The sequence below is a fragment of the Hippopotamus amphibius genome, chromosome 12 (genome assembly GCF_030028045.1).
Source record: "Hippopotamus amphibius kiboko isolate mHipAmp2 chromosome 12, mHipAmp2.hap2, whole genome shotgun sequence".
In the NCBI taxonomy this organism is placed as follows: domain Eukaryota; kingdom Metazoa; phylum Chordata; class Mammalia; order Artiodactyla; family Hippopotamidae; genus Hippopotamus; species Hippopotamus amphibius.
Window position 1 is genome coordinate 81,957,838 of NC_080197.1, and position 26,400 is coordinate 81,984,237.

At 35.1% G+C, this 26,400-nt stretch overlaps 1 protein-coding gene across 1 annotated transcript; it reads right to left on the bottom strand.

Moving 5' to 3' along the window:
• Nucleotides 1-5,554: 5,554 nt before the first annotated feature.
• LOC130833441 (olfactory receptor 6C2-like) lies at nt 5,555-6,490 on the bottom strand. Its single transcript, XM_057703115.1, has one exon. The coding sequence runs from the start codon at nt 6,488-6,490 to the stop codon at nt 5,555-5,557; it is 936 nt and encodes a 311-aa protein (XP_057559098.1).
• Between the last annotated feature and the right edge of the window lie 19,910 nt (nt 6,491-26,400).

Below are 26,400 nucleotides of genomic sequence, written 5' to 3' on the forward strand. Positions count from 1 at the left end.
CCCACTTGATCATGGTGTATGATTTTTTTAATGTGCTGTTGGAGTCTGTTAGCTAGTATTTTGTTGAGGATTTTTACATCTATATTCATCAGTGATATTGGTCTGTAGTTTTCTTTTTTTGTGACATCTTTGCCTGGTTTTGGTATCAGGGTGATGGTAGCCTCATAGAATGAGTTTGGGAGTGTTCCGCCTTCTGCAATATTTTGGAAGAGTTTCAGAAGGATAGGTGTTAAGTCTTCTCTAAATGTTTGATAGAATTCGCCCGTGAACCCATCTGGCCCTGGGCTTTTGTGTGTTGGGAGATTTTTAATCACTGCCTCAATTTCTGTACTTGTGATTGGTCTGTTCATGGTTTCTATTTCTTCCTGGTTCAGTCTTGGAATATTGTATTTTTCTAAGAATTTATCCATTTCTTCCAGGTTATCCAATTTATTGGCATATAGTTGCTTGTAGTAGTCTCTCATGATGTTTTGTATTTCTGAGGTGTCCGTTGTTACTTCTCCTTTTTCATTTCTAATTCTGTTGATTTGCATCTTCTCCCTTTTTTTCTTGACGAGTCTGGCTAATGGTTTATCAATTTTGTTAATCTTCTCAAAGAACCAGCTTTTAGTTTTATTTATTTTTCTTATGGTTTCTTTCCTTTCTTTTTCATTTATTTCTGCTCTGATCTTTATGATTTCTTTCCTTCTGCTCACTTTGGGGTTTCTTTGTTCTTCTTTCTCTAGTTGTTTGAGGTGTAAGGTTAGGTTGTTTATTCGATCATTTTCTTGTTTCTTAAGGTAGGACTGTATTGCTATAAACTTCCCTCTTAGAACTGCTTTTGCTTCATCCCATAGGTTTTGGGTTGTTGTGTTTTCGTTGTCATTTGTTTCTAGATATTTTTTGATTTCCTCTTTGTTTTCTTTAGTGATTCCTTGGTTGTTTAAGAGTGAATTGTTTAGCCTCCATGTGTTTGTATTTTTTGCAGTTTTTTTCCTGTAATTGATATCCAGTCTCATGGCATTGTGGTCTGAGAAGATGCTTGATATGATTTCAATTTTCTTGAATTTGCCGAGGTTTGATTTGTGACCCAAGATGTGATCTATCCTGGAAAATGTTCCATGTGCACTTGAGAAGAAAGTGTAGTCTGTCGTTTTTGGATGGAATGTCCTATAAATATCATCATGTGTTTTTTTTTCACCACAGATTTTGTAGCTTTCATCTCTAGAAGTACAATTTAAGTCTTTCTAATGTATTTCATGCATAGCAGGCAGAATTCTAAGATAGTCCCTGAGTTAGTCTGGATTCTCCAGAGAGTTGGAACGAATACGTATATGTAATAAGGAAGTAACAACTGACTCATGTGCTTATGGAGGATGGGAAGTCCAAAATCTGTAGGTAGGAGACCCAGGGATGGCAGCAGTTTGAGTTCAAAGGCAGTTTGCTGAAGAACCAGGAAGAGCTGATTTTGCAGATTAAGTCTGAAGGCAGTCTGCTGTAGAATTTTCTTACTAGGGGGTGCTTGCATAAAGCTTACCCTCATCATGGAGGACAATTTACTTTACTCAAGTTCACCAGTTTAAATGTTAATCTCACTCAGATACACCCTTACAGAGACAGCCAGAATAATGTTTGACTCTCTGGGCACCATAGACAGTTGACACATAAAATTAACCATCTCAGGCCCCAAAGCTCCCACACCTTGACGTACACACATCTTCTGCTGCCTTCAATCATATAAGAATATAATTGAAAGGAACTTTGCATAGGTAATAAAGTCCAAGGTAGTTAATTTTAAGATAAAAGTTGTCTCTTTCTGGCTTTGAAGTTGGAGGAGGTCATGTGGCCCTGGTTGACAACAAGCCATGAAGTGGGGACCTCCATCCAGTGGACAAGGTCCAGGAGAAACCAGGCACAAGCTTTCAGCTGTCCCCACCCCAATGGAATCACATAAGCATGAACTTAATTCTTGACATGTGTGACAACGTGTACTAAGTATTTCCAACCAGGGAAGCTCACCTGAGCCTTGGATCCCAGGGGTTTTATTGGGGAGTCAGTCACATAGGTATGCGGGGTCCAAAGAACTGACGTTGGCTACTTAGGCCAGCCCATCAGGTCAAACTGATATAGTATGGCCAGGGCCTAAGGCATTTAAGAAAAACATTCTCATCAGGCAAGTTATTTTAGAGGCTGAGAAATTATCTCCCAGCAGCTAACCAAGGGCCAGTCTTAAGGCAGACAGACCTTTTTTTTGGAATGTGCAGGGCATGAGCCAACTGGGTGCAATATATTTTATATTATTTTAAATAAATAATATGTAAAAATGTTTACTTTTGCATGTATTTTACATACACCCATCTCTATATCTGTATGAACATATACATATATACACATATTGAAGGGTTTTTGCCAGGGTTTCCATTACAAAACTTGATTACATCAAACACACTTTTCCGTCTTTTACCTCTTTTCAGAAAAAAAAGTCACAATAATTACCACAAATCTAATGGTGTAACTCTAATATATTTATGCTTAATAACTGCATGACATTCCATTAATTGATGAGTTTTCATTTTGTTTTGAGATTTTTTTACCACCAGAAATGCTGCTTTTCATACTATGCCTTCCTTTTCATATTACACTTTTAATACTGTATATCCTTCCAGAATGAATTGGTTTAATTTCTGTGAGAGAAAATTGCAGACATGGAATTTCCACATCAAAGTATATGTGCACTTTCAAATCGTAGGTTTTCTGATTGCTTTCCAGAAAGTTTTAGCAGTTTAAATTTTCATGTGTGCTATAGGAAAGTACCCTTTTGCCCATGATCCTATTCAGTAACAGATGAAAGGGGTCCTTTAAAATTGGCAGTTTGATGGGTGTAAATTTTTACCTCAATGTCAATTTTTTGACATTAGATGGATTCTAGTATCAATAGACAATCCTACATTCTTTACTAAATGGGATTTAGTGTTCTCTAAATTGCCTATTTCTATTTTCTGTTTATTATTATTTAGACCTTTTAGATGTAGGGGCTTATGCTGCTATAAATATTGCCAACTGACTTTTGTTTATAAGTATCCTTTCTTCATCTTATTAAATCTATTAGTTTCTGATTCGATTTTATTGTTTTCTAGGTACATAGTAATGTATCAGGAAGAAAATATCATACTTTATTATCTTTATTTAAGTGCATGTTGTTATTTTATGTACTTTTATTTTAGGTATTTTTATGAAGAAAATGTAACTGATTAAAATATGCACAATAATAAGGTGGCAGTCATTGTTAGGCACATCTACCTTTAAAAGATGTAGAACCTTGAAAAAATATGGCTTTCGTAATTTCTAACTGCAGCAGTTTCATAACTTCATTCTGATAATAATCTCTGTTATTTTATGGTTTATATCTTATGGCATTTTCAAGATGGCAATGGAATGTTGAATATAAAAGATGAAAGTGAGTATCCTTATTTGCTACTTGATTTTAATTAGGATGAGCAAGGCATGTTGTTGTTTAATGTAATTGTGTCAACTTTATTTCTTTAGAAATTTTAATCTTATTTTAGTAGTTCACCATATTCTCACTTTACTTCAAATTTATTAGGAGAGAATATGGATTTTCACTAGTGATTGATCAAGTAATAAAAACATATATAATGTTCTTTCTTTAATTTTTTGTTACAACAAAGTCAGGCTATATTTCATATATATATATAAATTTTCTCTATCTGTATACATTTCTACTCTATCTACCTTCTATCTATCTATCTATCCATCATCTATCTATCTATCATCTATTTTCACCCATGTATTACTGAAATAAATCTTGATCATAGGATAATTTGGGGCAGTTTTTTAGATTCTATTTGAAATAGTCTACCTATATTCATCAGTGAATTTGTTTAATAGTTCATCTCATACTTTCTTAATCAGATATTTGTCAAGTACTATTAAATCGTCACAAAATTCATGAGAGAGAGTTTTTTTATTGTTTGGATAAATGAAATCCTAATGTGATTATCTATTGTTTTGTTATGATTAGTTGTAAAGTAATCTGGTCCTTTTGCCTCTTTAATGATAAATCTTATCTGTCTTCCCAAATGCTGTATGGAGATTAATATATTTAAGTTTATTGTTGTTGTTGTAGAGTTGTGATAGTACATCCATAAAGGTATTCTTAATTTCTGCTGTGTTAATATTTATATCTTATTTCTGATTTGAAACCTTACATATTTTGTTCTCTTTGTTTTGCATTTGCTCATGTTTCTGAGAAATTGACCAATTTTCTTAAAATTTTTAAAAGAATCAACTTTTGGATGTATTTATCTTTTTAAATTTGTTTAATTTTCTCTCCTTAGTAAAATCCATGTTCTACATACTTTGGATTAATTTTCCTGTTTACAAATTTTTTATAATAAGCAGTGGTTGCTTTATTTTTTGTTCTGTTTATTTTTTAAAATAATATATCTATGGATAAAAAATTCTTTGATTTATTCTGCATATAGCTTTTTTATGCTTTATTGAATTGTTGTGAAGTGTCTCTCATTACATATGTATTCCTTAACTTTCAGAGAGTTACATTTCGGGTCACTATTTAACTTTGTATGTAGCATTAGTAGGTTGTTATAGAATTTGGGCTGTAAAGCTGTCTTTTAGATATACAGAGGAGCATAATAATGGTCCCCACCCCCTCATCCATAGCTCACAACTTGAAAAGAGACAGAAAAATTTCTTAGAGAAAATCATTGTTTTATATGAGTGGGCAATATTTTTATCTAAATCACACTTCAAGTCCAGTCTGTGAGTTTCATGTACTTTCTCCCCTTAAATCCTGATGCATCATCTCTGTCTCCATTTGGACCTTAAACCCAAGCCCCTGTAACCCCTAATTCAACAACTTGCCCCTCTTCATCCTCTTTTCTTTGCTTTCCCGAAAATCCACGGGTCATAATGGGATTATTTATCTTCATTTCTGATTATTCTGTATCTCTGATACCTTGTGATTGCCCATATTTTAAACTTTACTCAGTTATATATTCACAAGAATACTTGTGAGATTTATCCAGCATTTTTTTTTGTTTTAAATGTATTTTCCTAGAGTATTGGAAATGGTATTATCCTCATTCTCAGTTGATCATTGTATTTTTACATCATCCCTCATTCACACTACTCAGTATTTCACCACGAAGTTTCAACTCTTACTTGAATTTTTGCAAAATTTTATGCACACTTGAGTACAGTAATCAACAGTATTATGCTACCAGTTTTATGGAATACTAATGAATAGTTTTTATTATACCATAAAATTTAATTATATGGGATTATATTAATCTACAAATGAATTTATGAGAAATATGCTTTCATTTTCCTCACTGAGACAAATCTACAAGAAGCTGAGCAAAAATCAAAGGAAAGAAATGTGTTAAGGTACAATGTAAGTAAATCTAAAGAGGATCAGAGAAATAGAACTGAAATACAGATTATTTAAAGATAAAGAAAACTATTAGCTTCCACAGGGAGGTTTAGCAGTCATTCATCTTTTACTTTGACTTTAGTTATTGACTGCTGTTTTATTTTACTTCTTTAATAATGCTGCAATTCTTTTGATTGAGTCATTGAAGGCTTTCTTCACTTGCTTATTTCTCAGTGTATAAATAAATGGATTTAACATAGGTGACATGGAAGAAATGAGGAGTGAAACCACTTTATTAACAGTCACTTCTTCCTTGGCTGTGGGATTCATGTAGATGAACATGCATGTGCCATATGTGATGGACACCATGATCATGTGGGAAGAACAGGTGGAAAATGCCTTTTTTCTTTGCTGGGCAGATGGAAATCCTAAAATTGTCTTCATAATATAAGTATAGGATAGAACTATACACATAAGAGTCAACATGAGGGTCAGCACAGCACAGATTAAAACGGTTTGTTCTGTGAACCATGTGTCTGAACATGATATCTTCAGGAGGGGAGAAGCATCACAGAGAAAATGATCAATGGCATTTGAGTCACAGAATTTCAGAGTTAGCCCCAGACTAAGTGGGGAGGTTATGATCAACAATCCAGCCAACCAAGAGGAAAACACAAGTGTCTGGCAGACCCTGTTGCTCATGGTGGTCACATAATGCAGGGGTCTGCAGATGGCCACGTAGCGGTCATAGGACATGGCGGCCAGGAGAAAAAATTCAGTTGCTGCAAAGAGGTCAGTAAAAAATATTTGGCTGGCACAGGCATTGTAGGTAATGACATTGTCACCTGTCGCAATGTTATACAAATATCTGGGAATACAGGCAGTTGTGAATGAGATCTCTAAGAAGGAGAAATTTTGTAAAAAATAGTACATGGGTGTTTTCAGGTGGGAATCCACAAAGGTGAGTGTGATGATGGTCAAATTCCCAGTCACACTCAGCATGTAGGTGAGAAGAAGAAAGATAAAAATCAGAACCTGCAGCTCAGGGTTGTCTGTCAGTCCCAGCAGAATAAAGCTTGTTATTGTATAGTTTTTCATCACTGATGACTTCTGTCCAATCTGCATACCCAACAATTCATTGTTATTTAGAGTATATGACCTCTATGAAATCTAATTTAATCAGCTCATCACTATATTTTCATATTCTATTTTAAATCATAATATGCCTATGATTTGATTTGTTGCTAATGTAGTATGCTTTGGCAGATAGCAAAATGTCATTTGGCTCCCCAAATTCTTCCCTATTCAGATCTAAGTTAAAAAACATTACAATATTAATGCTTTTGGTTAATGATTTGATCCTTATCAAAATAAGTGAGAGAGTAGTGTTGATGTTTATACACCACCAAATGTAAAATAGATGGCTAGTGGGAAACAACTGCATAACACAGGGAGATCAACTTGATGATTGATGATGACCTAGAGGGGTGGAATAGGGAGGGTGGGAGGGAGGCTCAAGAGGGAGGGGATATGGGGATATATGTATAAATACAGAGGATTCACTTTGTTGTACAACAGAAACTAGTACAGCAGTGTAAAACAATTATACTCCAATAAAGATCTGGAAAAAAAAAAGTCATCTAGAATTGTAAAAAAAAAAAAAATTCTAATACATAATATGTGATTTGGATTCACTCTAAAGAGTCGTGCTCAGAACTTGGAGTCTCTGCATCAGTTTTAGAATATGATTTTTTTCTTTGTTTTTTTCTTTTTGGTAAGTGTATTGTCTCCTATCAATGATGCTAAACATTACACAGAAGACCACATATAAGCTTCTGTCCCTTGTCTTCCTTCCACATTTCTCTGTCATTTTGCAAACTGTTGTGCAGAATTCAGTATTTTAAGCACAATTTTATTGTATTTTTAAAGAAATGCTTTGATAAAGAAACTTTAAAATTACACATAGGATTTTTTTAATATCTTTTTGCCTATTTTGATTGCTTGGACATATTGGATCCTTTTCCCTTCTGGCTATACACTCTCTCCTGTTTTCCCCACAATTCCTCCAATTTTATATAACATCTTTCACTTAATGAATACTAAATTTCTGTTTCTAGTAATGGGGTTTTTCTTTTTGACAACATATTGAATGGAGTATCAAACATATGTACTTGTATTTTGAAACTACTCCCAAACATATCTGCTTGCACAAATCACATGCATGTCTGTTTCAGTGTAGGTAAAACAAATCATGATATCCACATGGTATGCCATCTTGTCCCTTCTCCGTTGTGCTAACAGGTTCCACTTGTTAACCATGCAATCTGTGCCAGGTATTAGAGTTAGCACTTTTATATGTTTTGTCCTGTATTCCCCAACTTAACTGAGTAACCCTAATCATCACTGATTTTCAGTTGAAGCAGCACCTCCCTTGGGAAGTTTTCTGCAATTCTGACGACAGCCTTAGCCTACACTCCCACTCCTGTGTCCCCATAACAAACGAACCTTGCTACTGTGTTAGTGATTAGCAGGAGAATATGTTTGCTGGGATCATGTTGTTCTTACCATGATAGCAACAACGACTGACACACTTCCACCTATGCTGTTGATGTCTAAAGAATATTTTTTGAATAAATTTATATATCCCCAATTTACCAAGCACACACAAACTGTTTCTTCATATGTGGGCTTGAATTCATAATGCCCTGATATTGAACATACTTAGTAAATTTTCTGTACCTCTGACTCTAATATTGGAAAATTTTGTGGTTATTTTGCTTTCTCTCTTTATAGAAGAGCTGTCTTTATTAATTAAGACACACTGTGAAGTGATCTGTATAACTGTGACAAAAATTGTAATTGACTTCTTTTCCCTCCCTAGTTTTTCAAATAGTAATTGTATTTTCATTGATATTGTTTCCATCTTCACTGTTATCTATTAATGCAATTTTAAATCTAGAGATCATGGGTTTTTTTTAATGCTGAACTTATGTCAAAAGCTGCTCCAGAGTAACTTTCTCAGGCATCAAGAATTCATTACTGTTGTGGTGTGCTTGAATGTTCTCAATTTTTCATAAGTTTCTCAGTGCTTGTACCTCAATGAGTAAAAAAAAACTCCTATGAGACCACAATTTATTTGCTTGTGTACAATTTCTATTCATTTTTAAAACATTTTTATTGGAGTATAGTTGATTTACAATGTTGTGTTAGTTTCTGCAATTACCATATGATCCAGCAATCCCACTCCTTTGGCATATATCCAGAGAAAACAATAATTTGAAAATATACATGCACCCCAATGTTCATTGCAGCATTATTTATAGTAGTCAAGACATGGAAGCAACCTAAATGTCCACCAACAGAGGAATGGATAAAGAAAATGTGGTATATATATACACAATGGAATATTACTCAGCCATAGAAAGAACAAAATAATGCCATTTGCAGCAACATGGATGGACCTAGAGAGTGTCATACTGAATGAAATAAGTCAGACAAAGACAAATATCATATAATATCACTTATATGAGGAATCTAAAAAAATGGTACAAATGAACTTATTTACAAAATAAAAAACAATCTTTATTGCTTTTTAACTGTATTCTATTCATATTGAGGTAGGAGAAGAGTCATATCTGGTGGTTGGCCCAATTCCTACTGTATGGGCATTACTCAATGCTCAAAAATTTTTTTTCTTATAAGATATTACAGAGTATTAAAGACAATTCAATAAACTAAATGACACTGACATGTAATTCAATAAACTAAATGATACTGACATGTAACCCACTGATTTCTGTTTATCTTTCAATAAATATTTGAAAAGGGGCATGTCTTTCTAATGAGTGATGTTGCTGCATCTAGTCTTTTGCAGTGATGAAGGGAGAAATACACACACACACAGACACACACACACAGAGTACATTTATTTTCCAATTTCAGGTAGATGGTATAGCTGAAGTCATTTCTGGATATTTATTAGGATTCTTATTTATATTTCCACCTATTTACTATTAAGACATCTCACATATACTTTTGAAGACCTTATAAACTATATAAATTGTAGCTTATATATCTGAATTTAATGCAGGCAGGTGAGATCTTTTTTTTTCCCTCAGAGAAAAACTTGACTAAAGTTAAATAAAGGGAAATAGTACTAATATTGCAAAACTTATCATACTTACTTTTCTGTTAGTGAAGCATAGCTTCCTTAAGTTGTTTAAAATAATAATTCTTGAAGCCACTTGGTTAAAAATGGTAGTTTTGATGAAAAACTGCATGTGAACTTCTGTTCCCTTTTGCTAACGCATCCATGTTCACCCTCGTAGGATTTCTGGACATGTAGAAAGCTGAGACTGCTTCCTCCAATGCATTGGGCTGCCTTTCTCAGGAAAGGCATAAGAAAGATTTTGTTGTATATTTTAACGTTTAAAATGTGAAAAGACCTTAATGGCAGTGGAATGCCAGAAATTCTCTCTTTGAAAGCGGCAGTATTTCAGTATCTTTGGACACAGACAAAGGTGTGAACAATACCAACCTTGCCATTTTTTTTTTCTTTTTTTTTTTTTTTTAGTTTGCTCTCCCTGCAAATAAATGAGTTAAAAAAAGGTCCTTGGTGATTTACTCAAAAGTCACTAGTGAATCTTTAGAGTAATTTTATTTGGCAAAGGCAAAATAACTAGCAAAGACTTCTTTGGTTCCAGTGACCTTGGGGACAAGAGGACAACAATTATCAGGCTGTTTTGTCATTTTTCTTATTTTTCTTAACAGCTTTGTTGAAAGAAAATCAACAGGCACATATTTAAAGTGTACTTTTTTTAAACTTTTTATTTTATATTAGAGAATGGCCAGTTAATGAAGTTGTGATAGTTTCAGGTGCACAGCAAAGAAACTCAGCCATACATATACGGGTATCCTAAAGTGTACATTTTTTGAGTTCTGACATATGTGCATTCCTCTGCAAACATTTACGTGAGAAAAAAGAGTGAACATGTCCATCACCCCCAAGTATCCTTGTGCATCTTTGTTATCCTCTGTGCCCTTCTCTTCCTCCACTCCTCAGGCAGCCACTAATAAGTTGTCTGTCACTATGGATTAGTTTGTTTTCTTGTAGAAGTTTAAGTGAATTCAGTAATGCAATATTGTATTATTATTATTATTATTTTTGCCTGGCCTCTTTCACTGAGCATGAATTTAAGATTTACCCCTGTTTTTATGTCTCAGTAGTTCATTCCTCTTCACCTCTGTGTACTATACCAATGTTGATAGACTTATGAGGTTTATCTAGCTTAAATAAAGCTGATATGAACAGTTGTTAATGTAGATTTACATAGAAATATACTTTCATTTGTCTTGGGTAAATAGCTGGAAAGGAGTTGAATGGTATGTTGGTTTAAAGGTTATATGTATGTTTAACCTTTAAAGAGTCTGCCAAACTGTATTCCAACCTGCCGTTAGCATTTTACATTCCCATTATCAATATATGAGGGTTGAGATTCTCCACATCAATGCCAAAACTTAGCATGAGGGGGGAGTAGCGGGAGGGAGGGGATATAGGGATATGTGTATAAATGCAGTTGATTCACTTTGGTGTACCTCATGAGCTGGTACAAGAGTGTAAAGCAATTATATTCCAATAAAGAGCTTAAAAAAAAAACAGCATGATCGGTCTTTAATGTTAGCCATTCCACTAGGTGTTTAGTGGTATCTCGTTGTTTTGATTTACAATTCCCCAATGACATATGATGTTGCATGTCTTTTCATATGCTTCTTTGACATTTGGTTATCTTCTTGGGTGTGGCAACTGCAGATCTTTTGCCCATTTTAAAATTCGGTTCTTCTCTTATTGTTGAGCTGGAGGAGTTCTTTATGTATTCTGGATACAAGTGTCTTATCAGCTATATCATTTTTGAATATTTTCTCCCATTGTGTGGGTTTTCCAATTTCTGAATGATGTCCTTTGAGGAAAAAAGAATAATTAATTTGGATGAAGTCAAATTGATTTGTGCTTATCTTTTGCCACTTGTACTTTTGGTGTCACATCTAAGAAACCATTGTCTAACCTAAGATCACAAAGATTTGCTCCTATGTTTTTTTTTTTTAAAGAGTTTTAGAGGTTTAGCTTTTCTATTTCTATGATTCATTTTGAGTAGATTTTTTGTATATGGCATGAGAAAGATGACTAAATTCATTATTTTGCACATGGATATTTGATTGTTTAATGCTATTTGTTGAAAGACTATACTTTTCCTAATGAATTGCCTTGGCACCCTTATTATATATCAGTTGACCATTGTACTGGGTTGAATAGTGTCCCTGAAAAAGGTATGACCAAGTCTAACCACAGAACCTGCAATTGTGACCTTCTTTGGAAAAAGGTCTTTCCAGATGTAATTAAGCTAAGAATTTTGAGGAGGCCCTGACTCCAAAGACTGGTGTCCTTATAAGAGGAGAAGACTACACAAAAAGACAGGGAAAAAAGTCATATTGAAGGTGGAGGGAGACAGTAGAATCATGGTGCCACTAGTCACAGAATTCCACAGGCCACCAGAAGCTGGGGATTCCCCAATCCCCCCCCCCCCCACTTTTTTTTTCTTTGTTTCCTCTAGAACAGACAGTCTTTGCTTAGTGAGGCTTTTTAGTTATTCAGCAATGTTTTAGAATACTTAAAATTGTGTATAAAGATATACTATGGGCAGAGGAACTAATGAACAACATCACTGGGGTATGTTGTACAAGACCAGGAAAGAGTCAAAGGTGAGGACTCCTGCAGGATGTGCCTGGGGGACAATTAAGATATTTATGGTGACTATTTTACTTACACTGCTTTGAGGAAAATAACTTCTTGTTTGTTCCTGAATCCTTGGTTTTGTCTTAACTTTTTTATAATTTTATTATATATTACTGTAGGAAAAAATGAAAACAGAGAAGGGTCAGGAACTCCCAGGAGGGGTAACAGGCCATAGAACATTCTTTACTATGAATTAAGGGTTGGAAGAAAGGAAAAACAATTGCCAAATACCTGACTTTTAAGAGCTACTTTTCTTTGCCCTGTGGGCCTTTGAAAGCTTAAAGTGATCTGAATAAGTTTAAAAGATAGTGCTCTAGGGGCTTCCTAGGTGGCACAGTGATTAAGAATCCACCTGCCAATGCAGGGGACACAGGTTCGATCCCTGCTCCAGGAAGATCCCACATGCCATGGAGCAACTAAGCCCGTGCGCCACAACTATTGAGCCTGTGCTTTAGAGCCTGTGAGCCACAACTATTGAGTCCATGTGCCATAACTACTGAAGCCCACGTGCCTAGAGCCTGTGCTCCACAACAAGAGAAGCCACAGCAATGAGGAGGCCACACACCACAAGGAAGAGTAGCCCCCAACTCGCCATGACTAGAGAAAGCCCGGGAGCAGCAATGAAGACCCAACACAGCCAATAAATAAATAAATAAATAAATAAATAAATAAATAAATAAATAAGTTTATTAAAAAAAAGATAATGGTCTAATATATCAATTAAAAGACAGAGATTGTCAAAGTGGATTAAAAAACAAGACCTCTGTGAGAAACTCAAGAAATTTCTTGTTCCATTCTTTCTGTCTTGTTCTTCCTGTATTTTTATATGCTAACGCTAAGAAACCAGTTTTATACGTAGACTCTGATAGATTAAAAGTAGAGGGATGGAGAATGATATATCACATTAACACTAATAAGAAACTGGAGTGGGTATATTAATTTCTGCCCTATTTATTATTATTTTCCATTTGTTTGGCTTGATTTGGTTTTAGTTTGCTCTTTCATGTTTCTTAAAGTGGGGGGTCAGGTTATTGATTTAATGTGTTTGTTATTTTTTAATACAGATGTTTATGCTACAGATTTCTCTGTGAGCCCTCCTTGAGCTGCATCCTGTTAAGTTTTGATATGTTGTATTTTTGCTTTAATTCATCTCAAAGTATTTTCCCATTTCTTAGATGATTTATTCTTTAATCCATTGGCTATTTAAGAATGTATTATTTGCTTTTTATATAATTGTAAACTTCCCAAATTTTCTTCACTTATTCATTTATAAATTTATTATAAGTTTATATATTTTATATATTATATATTATGGTTGAAAAATATAATTTGTATGATTTAAATCCTTTTCAGTGTGATGATTCTTGTTATATGGGCTAGTATGTGGTCTGACCTAGAGAATTTTAATGTGCATTTGAGAAGAATGTGTATTTTTATGGTGTTTGGTGGAGGTTCTATAGTTGCCTGCTAGGTTTAGTTGTTTTGTAGTATTGCTCATATCTTTTATTTACTTGATAATCTTCTGCCTAGTTGTTCTAACCAGTATTGAAAGTGGAGTACTGAAGGTTCTCACTATTATTTTTGAATTATCCGTTTCTTCCTTCATTTTTGTCAGGTTTTCAATGTATTTTGGAGCTTTGTTGCTATTTGAATTGTGATTATAATTATTATGTCTTTCTGATAACAGTATAAAATACTCCTGTGTGCCTCTAGCAAAAATGTTGTCCTATAATCTCTTTTGTCTGTTATTAATATGGTCACTCCAGCTCTCTTTTGGTTGGTAAACTTTTTTGATCCTTTTGCTTAAAACCTACTTGGGTTTTGAATCTAAAGTATGTGTCTTGTAGACAGTATATTGTTAGATCAATTTTTTAAATAATGCCTTCTGTCAATCTCTGCTTTTGATTGGAGAATTTATTGTATTTATATTTTATATAATGACTATTAAAGTAGGATTTATGTCTTCCATTTTACTATTATTAAAACAGTCTGTCTTCAAGTTCTTTGATTCTCTCCTTTGTGATCTTCACCTTAGTATTAAGCTCATCCAGCAAGATTTTACTTAGGCTATTTATTTATTTATAATACTACAATTTCCATTTGACATTTTTTATAATCTCTGTTTCTTTGGTGAGATTTTTAATTTTTTGTGTCTGTTTCCAGAGACTTTGTAATGGCTTTTTGATACATTTTTATGATGCCTTAAAAAAATCCTTGTGAGATAAATCCACATCTGAGTCATCTCAGTGTTACTGCGTATTCATTTTAATCTTTTTTTTTTTTTTTTTAAAGCAGGCGGTTCCCCTGTTGAGGTTTAGCATGAGGGCTGCTGGGTGGATATTTATGCTCAGCTTCACATTAAGCCCTGCCAACACCAACCTGGTAAAACTGGACTTCACTGACACCAGTAGTGGGGAGAAGGTGGACTTCTACAAGCTCCAAATTGCACAGCCTTGTTCAGGCTCTTTCACGCAGGACAGAGTGGAGGCTCAAATCCACGTTTGGTCTTGCTGCCGTTTTTAGTGGGGAGGAGGGGTAGATGAAGTCCAGATGAAGTTCCTCCTTGCACCACCTTGTAAAGTCTTATCGCTGCTGGGTGTGGGTGGACATTAATCTTGAATTGGACATCAGTGAAACTATTCTGGTAGGGGAATTGGAGCACCATCTGATTTGCCAGGCAGAGGATAAAAGTTTAGCTTCCTGTTTGGCCTCTTCAAAAATCACTGGAGGGGAGAATTGAAGCTTATCACTTACTTTCATAGGGCTGGGATGGAGTAGGATGGGAGGTCAGCTTGCACTGCCTTGTTTGGTCTCTTTCATTCTGGATGACAATAGAGGCTTCTCCTTGGTCCCTCTGAAACCAAGATGTGTGCGGAGATTTGTTGGTCTTTCCCTGAAGTAGGGTGAATATTGCCAAAAAGGATTTCTGTTGTTTTGCCTCCCTTTACTTAGTCCTTTGGATAGGCAGATAAGGCTTGTCTTCAAGATTTAAAAACAAAAAACCTGTGCCTGTTAAAGGTTCTCGATTGGAGGCATCTGCAGTGCCCTGACTAGGACATAAGGGAGGTATGAAGTAAGTAACCTTAGGGAACTCACTGCCCTGTTGTTCCTTGAATTCCGAGGTCCGTGCAAAGCCCATTTTCTTTTCATCTTTAAGAGGTTTCCTATGCATGTTTCTTTTGTTAGTTGCTAAGAGAAGATGTGGGTGAAATGGGGTTACTATAACTTGGCAGGAGAGTTTTTAACTGAAATGTTTCATTATTTTACAAAATAAATTTTGACAATTTACATTTCAACAGACAATATGAGAGTAGCCATTTCCCAAGGGTTCTAATAAGCAAGAAGGATAAGAGTTCTTTTTCAACATCACCAGTATCTTAATATCACTTAATTTTGGATTGGGCTATAAATGAGTTCGATTAAATTTTCATAGATTTATATATTTGCTGCTAAATTTGATTTGCTCTTAGGCACATTACCTATTCCTATTATTCTTTGTCCTTTTGAACTATTTGTATATCCTGTTCCTGTATGTAAGAGCTCTTTTTATAATTTAGATGTTAATCTAGCACATGCTTTATTTTTACTTTCCATGTGGTGTCATTTGACTTATAAAATGTTTTATTTTTACTTTTGTTAAACTATATTTATGGCTATTGTACTTTATTGCCATATTCCTTTCCAAAATTATTATATTAATTTAAAGTGCCATCAAATATGAATACATAATTTCACTTCAACATTGACAGTTATTGTAATAAAAAGCTATAATTTTGCTATTATAGTAGATATAAAATGCTATTTTAAAGTTTCTCTTGCATTTCTCTGATTACTCTCAAGGATGAACAACTTTAAGTATTTTGTTTACTAACTGTACTTCCTCTCGGTAGAAAAGATATTTTTCTTTTTTTCCCCAGCTTTATTGAGATAAATGGACATATAACATTCTGTGCAAGGTGTTTTAAATTACATATATTCAAAAGTATAACATCTCTTTTATCTATTTTAATGCTCTTTTTTTTTCTTCTGTTGAGAAATGGCATTGCATATTTTCTTATAGGAAATTCACACGCACACTGTGTATGTGTGTATATATCATTCATCTACTAATCTATCAATCTATCAGTAGATCATTAGATAATATTTAGGTCATTTAATCCATTGTGTATGTTGTGAAAAATAGGTCTAACATATTTACTTACAGAAGAATAAGTTGTAGTCACAACATTCATTAAATAATTAATTCTTTTAACAGTGAAATTAAATTCCATCTTTGTAATTGAATATCTTAGCTTATTTACATGAATCTATTTCTGTATTTTTTGTTCTGTGTATTAATTATTCCTAGGCCAATATGTATTTTAAATTTATTTGAGTGGATCTTATCTGTACATTCATGGGGTATTTGTGAGTTTTATTCTTCCAGGTTCATCTAGAAATAATTTTATGTCATTAATAGCATAACTTTTGGAATTTTAATGAGAATTGCATTAAATTCAATATGTCAATTTGGTGTGAATTATTACATTTTTGATGTATTGCTTTGCATTCAAGAATAACATAATCTTTTCAATTACATTTTTTCAAGATTTTCATTATTTTATATCTTTAAATCAACTGTATCTCTTTCTTCATTTGCTTTACTTCTTAATGATATCCCTTTTGTTATTATTATGATTGAAATTTGCTTCATATTTTGCTTTTCAGGTATTTATTGCTATATAAAAATGGACTACTAATTTTAAAAAGTATATTCTTAAATTCTCTTTTAAATTTTATTATTTTTCTATTAGTTTCTTGCATCTATGCCTTTTTCAATGTTAACAAAAGAGCATGTGCCTCTTTATATGATATTAAAACATTAATCCAGAGACATGACTTTTACTGCTACAAAGGAAAAAAATGCTGCCAATTATATGTTATGCTAAGCTGTCATACACTATGAGCACATTTTATATTCAGAATCAATGATGCTCAAAATATGTATATTCAGGTTTCTAAGTTATATTTTTATATCTTCTGTCTAGTATTTATTTTTTTCTTTTTTAAAATTTTTATTTATTTATTTATTTATTTATTCGTTTGTTTTGTGGGGGTACACCAAGTTCAATCATCTGTTTTTATACACATATCCCTGAATTCCCTCCCTCCCTCGACTCCCCCCCACCCTCCCTCGATTCCCCCCCACACTCCCCATCCCACTCCTCTAAGGCATCTTCCATCCTCGAGTTGAATTCCCTTTGTTATACAACAACTTCCCACTGGCTATCTATTTTACAGTTGGTAGTATATATATGTCTATGCTACTCTCTCACTTCGTCTCAGATTCCCCTTCACCCCCTGCCCTCGAGTTCTCCAGTCCATTCTCTGCATCTGCGTCCTTGTTCTTGTCACTGAGTTCACAAGTACCATTTTTAGATTTCGTATATGTGAATTAGCATACAATATTTGTCTTTCTCTTTCTGACTTACTTCACTCTGTATGACAGACTCTAGGTCTATCCAACTCATTACATATAGCTCCAACTCATCCCTTTTTATAGCTGAGTAATATTCCATTGTATATATATGCCACATCTTCTTTATCCATTCATTTGTTGATGGACATTTAGGTTGCTTCCATGTCCTGGCTATTGTAAATAGTGCTGCAATAAACATTATGGTACATGTTTCTTTTGGGATTATGGTTTTCTTTGGGTATATGCCTAGGAGTGGGATTACTGGATCATATGGTAGTTCTATTTGTAGTTTTTTAAGGAACCTCCAGATTGTTTTCCATAGTGGCTGTACCAACTTACATTCCCACCAACAGTGCAGGAGAGTTCCCTTTTTTCCACACTCTCTCCAACATTTGTTGTTTCCAGATTTTGTGATAATGGCCATTCTGATCGGTGTGAGGTGATACCTCATTGTGGCTTTGACTTGCATTTCTCTGATGATTAGTGATGTTGAGCATCTTTTCATGTGTTTGTTGGCCATCTGTATGTCTTCTTTGGAGAAATGTCTATTTAGGTCTTCCGCCCATTTGTGGATTGGGTTATTTGCTTTTTGTGGTATTAAGCTTCATGAGCTGCTTGTATATTTTGGAGGTTAATCCTTTGTCCGTTGTTTCATAGGCAACTATTTTTTCCCATTCTGAGGGTTGCCTTCTAGTCTTGTTTATGGTTTCTTTCACTGTGCAAAAGCTTTTAAGTTTCATGAGGTCCCATTTGTTTATTCTTGATTTTATTTCCATGATTCTAGGAGGTGGGTCAAAAAGGATCTTGCTTTGATGGATGTCATAGAGTGTTCTGCCTATGTTTTCCTCTCGGAGTTTTATAGTGTCTGGCCTTACTTTTAGTCTTTAATCCATTTGGAGTTTATTTTTGTGTATGGTGTTAGGAAGTGTTCTCATTTCATTCTTTTACATATTGCTGTCCAATTTTCCCAGCACCACTTATTGAAGAGGCTGTCTTTTTTCCATTGTATATTCGTGCCTCCTTTGTCAAAGATAAGGTGCCCATATGTGTTTGGGCTTACTTCTGAGTTCTCTATTATTTTCCATTGATCTTCCTTTCTATTTTTGTGCCAGTACCATATTGTCTTGATCACTATGGCCTTGTAGTCTAGCCTGAAGTCAGAAGCCTGATTCCACCAACTCCGTCTTTCCTTCTCAAGATTGCTTTGGCTATTCGGGGTCTTTTGCGTTTCCATACAAATCGTAAGATTTCTTGCTCTAGTTCTGTGAAAAATGCCATTGGGAATTTGATCGGGATTGTATTGAATCTGTAAATTGCTTTGGGTAGTACAGTCATTTTCACGATGTTGATTCTTCCAATCCAGGAACACGGTATGTCCCTCCATCTGTTTGTGTCGTCTTTGATTTCTTTCATCAATGTCTTAAAGTTTTCTGCATACAGATCTTTTGCCTCCTTAGGCAGGTTTATTCCTAGGTATTTTATTCTTTTTGTTGCAATGGTGAATGGGAGAGTTTCCTTAATTTCTCTTTCTGCTCTTCCATTGTTAGTGTGTAGGAATGCAAGAGATTTCTGTGCATTAATTTTGTATCCTGCTACTTTACTAAACTCATCAATGAGTGCTAGCAGTTTTCTGGTAGAGTCTTTAGGGTTTTCTATATATAATATCATGTCATCTGCAAAGAGTGACAATTTTACTTCTTCTTTTCCAATTTGGATTCCTTTTATTTCTTTTTCTTCTCTGATTGCTGCGGCTAAAACTTCCAAAACTATGTTGACTAATAATGGTGAGAGTGGACACCCTTGTCTTGTTCCTGTTCTTAGAGGGAATTCTTTCAGTTTTTCCCCATTGAGAACAATGTTGGCTTTTGGTTTCTCATATATGGCTTTTATTATGTTGAGGTAATTTCCTTCTATGCCCATTTTCTGGAGAGCTTTTATCATAAATGGATGTTGAACTTTGTCAAAAGCTTTTTCTGCATTTATTGAGATGATCATATGGTTTTTATCCTTCAATTTGTTGATATGATGTATCACGTTGATTGATTTGCGTATATTGAAGAATCCTTGCATCCCAGGGATAAACCCCACTTGATCATGGTGTATGATTTTTTTAATGTGCTGTTGGAGTCTGTTAGCTAGTATTTTGTTGAGGATTTTTACATCTATATTCATCAGTGATATTGGTCTGTAATTTTCTTTTTTTGTGACATCTTTGCCTGGTTTTAGTATCAGGGTGATGGTAGCCTCGTAGAATGAGTTTGGGAGTGTTCCGCCTTCTGCAATATTTTGGAAGAGTTTCAGAAGGATAGGTGTTAAGTCTTCTCTAAATGTTTGATAGAATTCACCCATGAATCCATCTGGTCCTTGGCTTTTGTGTGTTGGGAGATTTTTAATCACTGCCTCAATTTCCGTACTTGTGATTGGTCTGTTCATGGTTTCTATTTCTTCCTGGTTCAGTCTTGGAATATTGTATTTTTCTAAGAATTTATCCATTTCTTCCAGGTTATCCAATTTATTGGCATACAGTTGCTTGTAGTAGTCTCTCATGATGTTTTGTATTTCTGAGGTGTCCGTTGTTACTTCTCCTTTTTCATTTCTAATTCTGTTGATTTGCATCTTCTCCCTTTTTTTCTTGACGAGTCTGGCTAATGGTTTATCAATTTTGTTAATCTTCTCAAAGAACCAGCTTTTAGTTTTATTTATTTTTCTTATGGTTTCTTTCCTTTCTTTTTCATTTATTTCTGCTCTGATCTTTATGATTTCTTTCCTTCTGCTCACTTTGGGGTTTCTTTGTTCTTCTTTTTCTAATTGTTTGAGGTGTAAGGTTAGGTTGTTTATTCGATGATTTTCTTGTTTCTTAAGGTAGGACTGTATTGCTATAAACTTTCTTCTTAGAACTGCTTTTGCTGCATCCCATAGGTTTTGGGTTGTTGTGTTTTCATTGTCTTTTGTTTCTAGATATTTTTTGATTTCCTCTTTGATTTCTTTAGTGATTTCTTGGTTGTTTAATAGTGAATTGTTTAGCCTCCATGTGTTTGTCTTTTTTGCAGTTTTTTTCCTGTAATTGATATCTAGTCTCATGGCGTTGTGGTCTGAGAAGATGCTTGATATGATTTCAATTTTCTTGAATTTGCCGAGGTTTGATTTGTGACCCAAGATGTGATCTATCCTGGAAAATGTTCCGTGTGCACTTGAGAAGAAAGTGTATTCTGTCGTTTTTGGATGGAATGTCCTATAAATATCAATTAAGTCGAGATGGTCTCATGTGTCATTTAAAGCTTATGTGTCTTTATTTATTTTCTGTTTGGATGATCTGTCCATTGATGTAAGTGGGGTGTTCAAGTCTCCCACTATTATTGTGTTACTGTCGATGTCCCCTTTTATAGCTGTTAGCATTTCCCTTATGTATTGAGGTGCTCCTATGTTGGGGGCATAGATATTTACCATGGTGATATGTTCTTCTTGTATGGATCACTTGATCATTAGGTAGTGTCCTTCCTTGTCTCTTGTAATAGTCTTTAAAGTCTAATTTGTCTGCTATGAGTATTGCTACTCCAGCTTTCTTTTGACTTCCATTTGCATGGAATATCTTTTTCCATCCCTTTACTTTCAGTCTATATGTGTCTCTTGGTCTGAAGTGGGTCTCTTGTAGGCAGCATATAGAAGGGTCTTGTTTTTGTATCCATTCAGCCAGTCTGTGTCTTTTGGTTGGAGCATTTAATCTATTTACATTTAAAGTGATTATTGACATGTGTGTTCCAATTACCATTTTCTTAATTGTTTTGGGTTTGTATTTGTAGGTGTTTTCCTTCTCTTGTGTGTCCTACTTAGAGAAGTTCCTTTAGCAGTTGTTGTAAGGCTGGTTTGGTGGTGCTGAATTCTCTTAACTTTTGCTTGTCTGGAAAGCTTTTGATTTCTCCCTCAAATCTGAATGAGATTCTTGCTGGGTAGAGTATTCTTGGCTGTAGGTTTCTCTCTTTCAGGACTTTCAGTATATCCTGCCATTCCCTTCTGGCCTGCAGAGTTTCTGTAGAAAGGTCAGCTGTTATCCTTACGGGTTTTCCCTTATATGTTGTTTGTTGCTTTTCTGTTGCTGCATTCAATATTTTTTCTTTGTGTTTAATTGTTGTTAGTTTGATTAATATGTGCCTTGGTGTATTTCTCCTTGGGTTTATTCTGTATGGGACTCTCTGTGCTTCTTGGACTTGGTGAATTATGTCCTTTCCCATGTTGGGGAAGTTTTCCACTATAACCTCTTCAAATATTTTCTCAGACCCTTTCTTGTTTTCTTCTTCTTCTGGGATGCCTATAATTTGAATGTTTGTACACTTAATGTTATCACTGAGGTCTCTGAGACTGTCTTCTATTCTTTTTATTCTTTTTTCTTTTTCCTGCTCTGTGGCAGTTATTTCCCCCATTCTATCTTCCAACTCACTTATTCGTTCTTCTGCCTCAGTCATTCTGCTGGTTATAGCATCTAGAGTATTTTTAATTTCAGTTATTTTGTTATCCATTGCTGTTTGTTTTTCTGAGTTCTTATGAACTGTTTCTTGTACTTTCTCTATTTTGTTATCGATATTTTGTATCATTTTTACTATCATTACTCTGAATTCTTTTTCAGGCATTTTCCCTATTTCCTCCTCATTTATTTGGTCTTGTGGGTTTTTTTCCTGCTCCTTTGCCTGCACGGTGTTTCTTTGTTTCCTCATGGTTGTCCAAACTTTTAGGGTTGCTTGTCCTGGTGATAGAGGTGTTTATAGAAGACTGTCCAAGCCTCAGACTAATGTCCAAGTGTTGGGTTAAACAAATATTAAGTCTAGGAAACACATACATGTATACGACACACAATTACTGAATCCATGAGGACATAAGGCTCTAGAAAGACCTGACAGAACCCCAGTATGCTATCAGATATTCAAAGAGAAACCCAACAGAAATTGACAACTGAAACAGAACAAGTCAGAGAGAAAAGCAAAAGCAAACTAACAAACAAATAACACCTTACACATACAAACACTAATCCAGGGAGATTTTGTAAGCTAGAATCAAATATAGAAAAGATCTAGAGTACCACCAGACAGAATGGAGATTCTCAGAATGAAATTAGACAATTGTACTAAGAACTAAGATAAAGACAAAAACCTAATACTAAATACCAAGGCGGTGCATCACCTGGAGAATAGAGCAAGGAGTCTGAGCAGATCGATAGTGTTGCTTATAAGTATGTTAAGATAAAATAAGCTAAAAATGGATGGAAGAAAGGGGAACAGAAGAGTGTAGTGTGATTGGAAATATGCAAATAAAAAGAAAGGAATAGAAATGTATAAAAGATAGGGATGAAAGGAAAGTATGAGAGATATATTGTCCATACTACCAAAAACTTAGCTAGAAATAGAAGTATATAAAAAGGCAAAAAAAAAATAGAATAAGAAATATCATTAATTAATATCAGTAATCCCACTCCTGGGCATATACGCAAAGAAAACCATAATCCCAAAAGAAACATGTACCATAATGTTTATTGCAGCACTATTTACAATAGCCAGGACATGGAAGCAACCTAAATGCCCATCAACAAATGAATGGATAAAGAAGATGTGGCATATATATACAATGGAATATTACTCAGCTATAAAAAGGGATGAGATGGAGCTATATGTAATGAGGTGGATAGACCTAGAGTCTGTCATACAGAGTGAAGTAAGTCAGAAAGAGAAAGACAAATATTGTATGCTAACTCACATATACGGAATCTAAAAATGGTACTAATGAACTCAGTGACAAGAACAAGGAGGCAGGTGCAGAGAATGGACTGGAGAACTCGAGGTTTGGGAGGGGGCGGGGGGTGAAGGGGAAGCTGAGACGAAGTGAGAGAGTAGCACAGACATATATATACTACCAACTATAAAATAGATAGCCAACTGGAAGTTGTTGTATAACAAAGGGAGTCCAACTTGAGGATGGAAGATGCCTTAGAGGACTGGGGCGGGGAGGGTGGGGGGGACTCGAGGGAGGGTGGGGGGGAGTCAAGGGAGGGAGGGAATATGGGGATATGTGTATAAAAACAGATGATTGAACTTGGTGTACCCCCCCCAAAATAATAAATAAATAAAATAAAATAAAAAAAATTATGTTATAAAACTTGTAGATTCCTTAGGACTAAGATCGTAATTAATAAAGGAAAAAAAAAATCCAGAACTGATCCCAGAATGGACCAGTTCAATTCAATTGATAGTAATATTTCTGTTTCCTTAGAGTCTCAGCTTTAAGTGTCCTTCTACTGAACTTCGGTTGTTTTTTGTATTATTCTGTGACTAGCAGAGCTTCCTTTATTGTTGGTCTGTAAGTGTTGGTGTGTGGGGAGGGAGAGGGTACAATAGTGGCTCCTTCCCCTGGGAGTGAGTGAGCAGTGGCGCACTGTTGTTTCAGTCGGGCTTGGAGGTAGGTGCCTGTTGCAGCGGGACGCTGGTGGCTCAGGTGTAAACAGAAAGTCTCAGAGTTGGGCCTCTTTCAGGTTTTTTTGTTTTGTTTTGTTTTGTTTTTTTCTCGGCAGCCTCCCTGCTGCCAGCGTTCCAAGGGGTTTTAATCCAGCCCCGCCCGAGTGCCTGAGGGTACTTATTATCCCTGAGTGCCTCAGGTGGCCCACAGGGCATCTTTCCACTGCCTGTTGCAGAGGTGCCGAAAGAGAGAGAGAGGCTATGTGCATGGCTCCTCCCCGCCGCCAGTGAGCCTGCAGCCTCCAGCCGCCATCATGGCCGGGCAGCTCTCAGGGGCTGGCACTCCTCGCCGCGGCCCTCTTCCCTCCTGTCCTCTTGGTCCGTCCCCTTACTGGCAACAATATTTCTCACCCTGAACCAGCTCTCCGGTTCCCATGCTCCCACTCCCGGATCCTCTGTTCAGCTGTGAATTGATGGCTCAGTCCCGGAACGCTGAGCTGCGGTGCGCACCCTCCACCCTCCGTATGTTTCTCACTCCCTCCTGTCTGCCACAGGTCCGCTGCTTCACCCTCTTTGAGCCGTCGTAGACGCCTCCCTACTGGTTATGTCGGGATCCTTGTGGTCTTTTCTGGTGTCCGAGGTCGTCTGCTGGTGTTGAGCTGGTTCTCTGTGGGAATTATTGCGTCCTTCGGTGCATTCCCAATGCATCTGTGGAGAGGGATGCATTCCACGTCCCTCTATTTCGCCGCCATCTTTTTCTCTCCCAAGCTGCTTTGTTCTTAAGACATACATCAAGATTCTTTCTTTAAGAGTGTTTTGTTAGGAAAAAAATCCAAACCTTTTTTCTCTTCTTTGTATTTATGTTGGTCTGTGAAATCTTATATTGCCATTGATGACTCTTTCTCAGTATTTTCAGCTGTCTTAAAAGTCTGCTCTATACCAAAACACCTTTTTGTGTTACTATTTTTTTCTCAGTTTCCAACATTTCAAAGTTTATGACTGTCCCCCTAAATAATTTATTTTTTTCTCTATATAATTTCCTTAATTTGACCAAAGAATCAAACTGGTCTAGAAGATTGTGTGAGCTTCACAGTGATTTCAGAATCAAATGAGAAACATTCATTGCAATTTTGATATTCTTTGTGTCTAAAGTGGCTTTGTTATTTATTAACTTCAAAGTGACAAAAATGTATTTTTTTCACATCTACTCTTATGCAACAGCATCTACATAGTTCCTATTTTTTCCTTATTAATTAATAGAAAGATATCTTTCTAGGATGCTATCATCTGGCAAAAAAAAAAAAAAAAATTTCCTGAACACAGTGTAAGAAAATGATAGTCATAGAGTAAAGATGTCTCCCTTTCTAGTGACCACCTCTCGTAGCCTTTTTTTCTCAAATTACCAATTGCCATACTCAATTTATATAATTAATCAGAAAACAGTGGGGCAGAAATTTAGATGTATTTAATAACTCTGTGCCCTTATATTACAGAATTCTATGCTGTAAAATTATTTTAAATATTAATTAAAAAGGAAGTAAATCAAATTATTCATAATCTTTGATTTCCATAGTAATTAGCCTAATTTACATATTTTAAAGTCTCAAATTCTAAAGCACTTATGTACGATATTGAAGTTCCTGTATTTTCTTCTAGAATCCAGAAAAAAAAGGTACTAGACTAATGCATTATGAAGGTACTCGTAGTCTAGAAAAGCTTTTTCAATGACAAATTGAAAACAAAATAGTATTCAAGGTGTGATTCAATTGCAGAGATACGGTTGTGTGTTCTGTGTGTCTGTCCATTTCTTACATCTTTATTCTCATCCTCTCATGTTATTTTGAACTTGTATAATGCTTAGGAACTTGTGTAGTGAAAACTACAATATATTTGATTTCTATCTCCCCCAAATTAATTCCTGATTACTTTCCCATCCATGTTGAAATGATACAAATGATACTAGTGTAACACATTTTCTTTTTAACATTTGTTATAATTGGTAATGGGAATGCAAAAAATTCAAGAATATCTCACATGAAAAGTTAGCACATCCTCCAAGCAAGGAGCTATATCACTGCTAATTTTATATTAAATGATTTTTAAAAATCATTTAATTAATTATACATACAAGGGATCCTATTGGGAGGAGAATTAAACAACCCAAAATAAAACCTTTCCTTGGGAATGAATGATCAGAAGACACTAATTATTTACAGTAAAACTAACTCATATACCATATTTTAATGAAAGGTGAAGTGTCAGTATACCTAAAAAAAACCCCTGAGTTTATTAAATGTCTGCAAGAGAAAGAACAAGACCAACC

What these genes read in the sequence shown, in the direction of transcription:
- LOC130833441 (XM_057703115.1), bottom strand. Translation starts at nt 6,490, where the DNA reads ATGAAAAACTATACAATAACAAGCTTTATTCTGCTGGGACTGACAGAC.